This window comes from Limulus polyphemus, unplaced genomic scaffold (genome assembly GCF_000517525.1).
Source record: "Limulus polyphemus unplaced genomic scaffold, Limulus_polyphemus-2.1.2 Scaffold1303, whole genome shotgun sequence".
Lineage (NCBI taxonomy): Eukaryota > Metazoa > Arthropoda > Merostomata > Xiphosura > Limulidae > Limulus > Limulus polyphemus.
The window spans coordinates 252,359-255,129 of NW_013666913.1; the positions used below are offsets into that span (position 1 = coordinate 252,359).

At 33.3% G+C, this 2,771-nt stretch overlaps 1 protein-coding gene across 2 annotated transcripts in view; it reads right to left on the minus strand.

The window, feature by feature from the left end:
* The window catches only part of LOC111086662, a 44,413-nt gene that overhangs the window by 9,919 nt on the left and 31,723 nt on the right, over positions 1-2,771 (minus strand). For both annotated transcript variants that reach the window (XM_022390427.1, XM_022390428.1), the window contains exons 6-7: positions 1,843-2,082; positions 821-982 (exon numbers count right to left, since the gene is read on the minus strand). In XM_022390427.1, coding sequence (XP_022246135.1) covers positions 821-982; positions 1,843-2,082 — 402 coding nt within the window. The remainder of the gene's footprint in view (positions 1-820; positions 983-1,842; positions 2,083-2,771) is intronic.

Below are 2,771 nucleotides of genomic sequence, written 5' to 3' on the forward strand. Positions count from 1 at the left end.
TCGAGAGTAAGAATCAACAATATACGTATGTACCTAAATGCTTAAATGTAGCTCAGTATTGTTACGTAAATCTGAATTTTCTAGAAACCTCCACACGCCTATAAATATTAACAACAACGCGCCAAAGAGAGTATCTATTATTAGTGCGCTGTGGTCAGTGTGCTATAAATTTCGGAAGTTATAACTGTGGTTGTTATAACGCTTATCAATCGGAAAACTTCAGATATTTTACTAGAAGCATTTACAAAATCCGAGCATTAGAAATCATTTAACTTCAGTGGATTCACATCGGACATTAGTATTTTTACGAAAACATTACCTAACGTCATCGGTAGAAACTTGACCTGTATTCGGCTGTGATCAGCGAGAACTACAGGGCTAGCTAGTTCCCCATTAAGTGAATTATACCTACGTAAACTCGTAATCAACTCACTCATCGTGAACCCTCGATAAGATATCGAAGAAGTTCCAGACTAAAAGGAAGACTTTATATTGCTTATAAGTTTGTGAGACTTTTGTTTATAAATCATTGTTTGTAATAACTATTTGTTATAACTGTTACTGTAAATTGTATTGTTGTGTGTATATATTAAAACGTATTTGTGTTAAAAAAGAAAATTGTGTGTATCAGTCTTGTTGGCAAATGTCATAAACTAACTATATATCGGCTTTTACTTAACTGATAAATCCAAAGTACAATTTAACTACAAATTTAAATTATCATTTAACTCAATTTCAGGGTATTTGAAATCCTAATACGTAACATAAGTCATTATCAAAATTCAATTGAAATACATACATATAATGACTTCACACTTACCACTAAAGTTAGATTAACGCTAGAGTCATGCTGGTAAGTACCATGATAGCACAACCGTCCACCAGGTAGCAAAACCGGTTCATTACACTCTAATACAAAATCAGTCCATTTTAAACTTCTTCCATCAGGCTTTTTCAATAGAGTGGTCCTGATCTTGAGAGCCTGTGTAAGTACGTGTGTTTTTAGGTTACTTATAATGGATGAAGTAGATGATAATTTTTTAAATATAATAACTTTTCATAGTTTCAGCAAGTTTACTGATTTTAATGTTTGAAAATATTCTACTAAAATTCTCTTACTACAATATTTTTATTAAAAGCCTTCTTTCATCCTGTAGACGTCAAACAATTATTATATTTTGTACTTATGGTATGGTTGTGGCAGTCAGATATCAATCGTTGTGATGGCTAAGTCTAATTATAGATAACTAGTTTTAACTTACACTTCGGCTACTAATTCGTTACCATCTTCAGGGAAGTCAAGTGGATAACACTAAACTTCAACCAAGAAGACCCATCATTGCATCCCAACCAAAGAAATAAAATTTCTCAGAAGATCTTCCATGAAGATAGTAGCAGGTTAGCAGCCAAAACATAGGATCAAAACTAGTTAGTAATTAGTGTCGCCATAAAAAGAAAAGGAGTTACTAATTAATAGTTAGATTTAAGTATAGGCTACTAACCATAACAGCAACATATATTTTTGACTGGCTAAGAGAAATAACAATTTAACTTTATTTGTTGCTATTACTGACTTAATAGTTTATGTAGACAAAAGTGGCCAAATGATGACGGTAAATATCGAAATCTGCAACTCAGTGCAATGAAAAGGACATGACAACTTCTTTCATAATAAAAAAGTGAGAGATTTTTCAATTTTAAATTTATGATCTAAGACTTGTTTTAATTCGATAACTATGAGAAAGATAAAAAACTTCATATGTGGAAGTTTCTTCCAGTTTTGTATTTTTAATAAAATAATTAAAGGATCATCTAACTGAATATCTCAAACCAGTAACCTACCTGGTCAAGAAGAGCTACCAATGCTTCCTGACAGGAAGCTGTAACTGTAGCATAACTTTTCTGTAGGTTTCTCCAGGAGGATGACCCACTGTCCTCACTAGGTGATCTATCTGGAGTTGAAAATTTGTTTGTATCTGGTGGAAACTGATTATTTGAGTCTTGACATAGCTCATCACCAAGTTGCTCATTTTTGTTATTGCCCCCAAACTCTTCACGCAGACCGTACTTTTGTTGGGTATTCTTAAAATAGAGGAACCAGCATTTAATAACGAATATTGGCAAGTTATCTTACAGCCATATGATAAACAAGAATCACTAAGCGTTCCTAAAGAAGCAAATTTTAGCCATTGCGTGGTACTTTCTGCTAAAAATGAATGAACCTTGAGACAAAAGTTTCAGTATTTTTAAATCCATGTAGAAGCATATTATGAACCTAGAAACGGCCTATGTTTCAAAAGTGCTTTTATTAATGCGTTGACACATATTCCGAAATTGTCATTTATATATTTACAAATCCATAGCCTCTGTTCTGTAATAACCTTGAAACTCAAAAAAGTTGACATAAATTATATCTATCTTTCTTCTTCTGAAAGCCAATTTTTATAGTAAATCACTATAAGATTCCATAAAAGAAAAGCTAGTTGCAATAATTCAGAGAAACTAATGTGGGCTTTACTTAAAGGTAGTACACCTAAACGAAGTCATAATGTACAGTTACGACAGCGGAAGTCGCGTGACGCTGGGAGCATGCGCGCTGGAGTTTCTCGAATTATCGGGAAACCCCCGCGAATATCCGACTGTTTGCTAGACGCCCTCTTTTTTAGATATAAGCCTGGCAAAGAAAGCCAGCGAGTTAGATATAGAGATATATAATTAATAAAGCAAATAGTAGTGACGGTAAGTAAAGTGTGTGAATCACTGTGATTTAT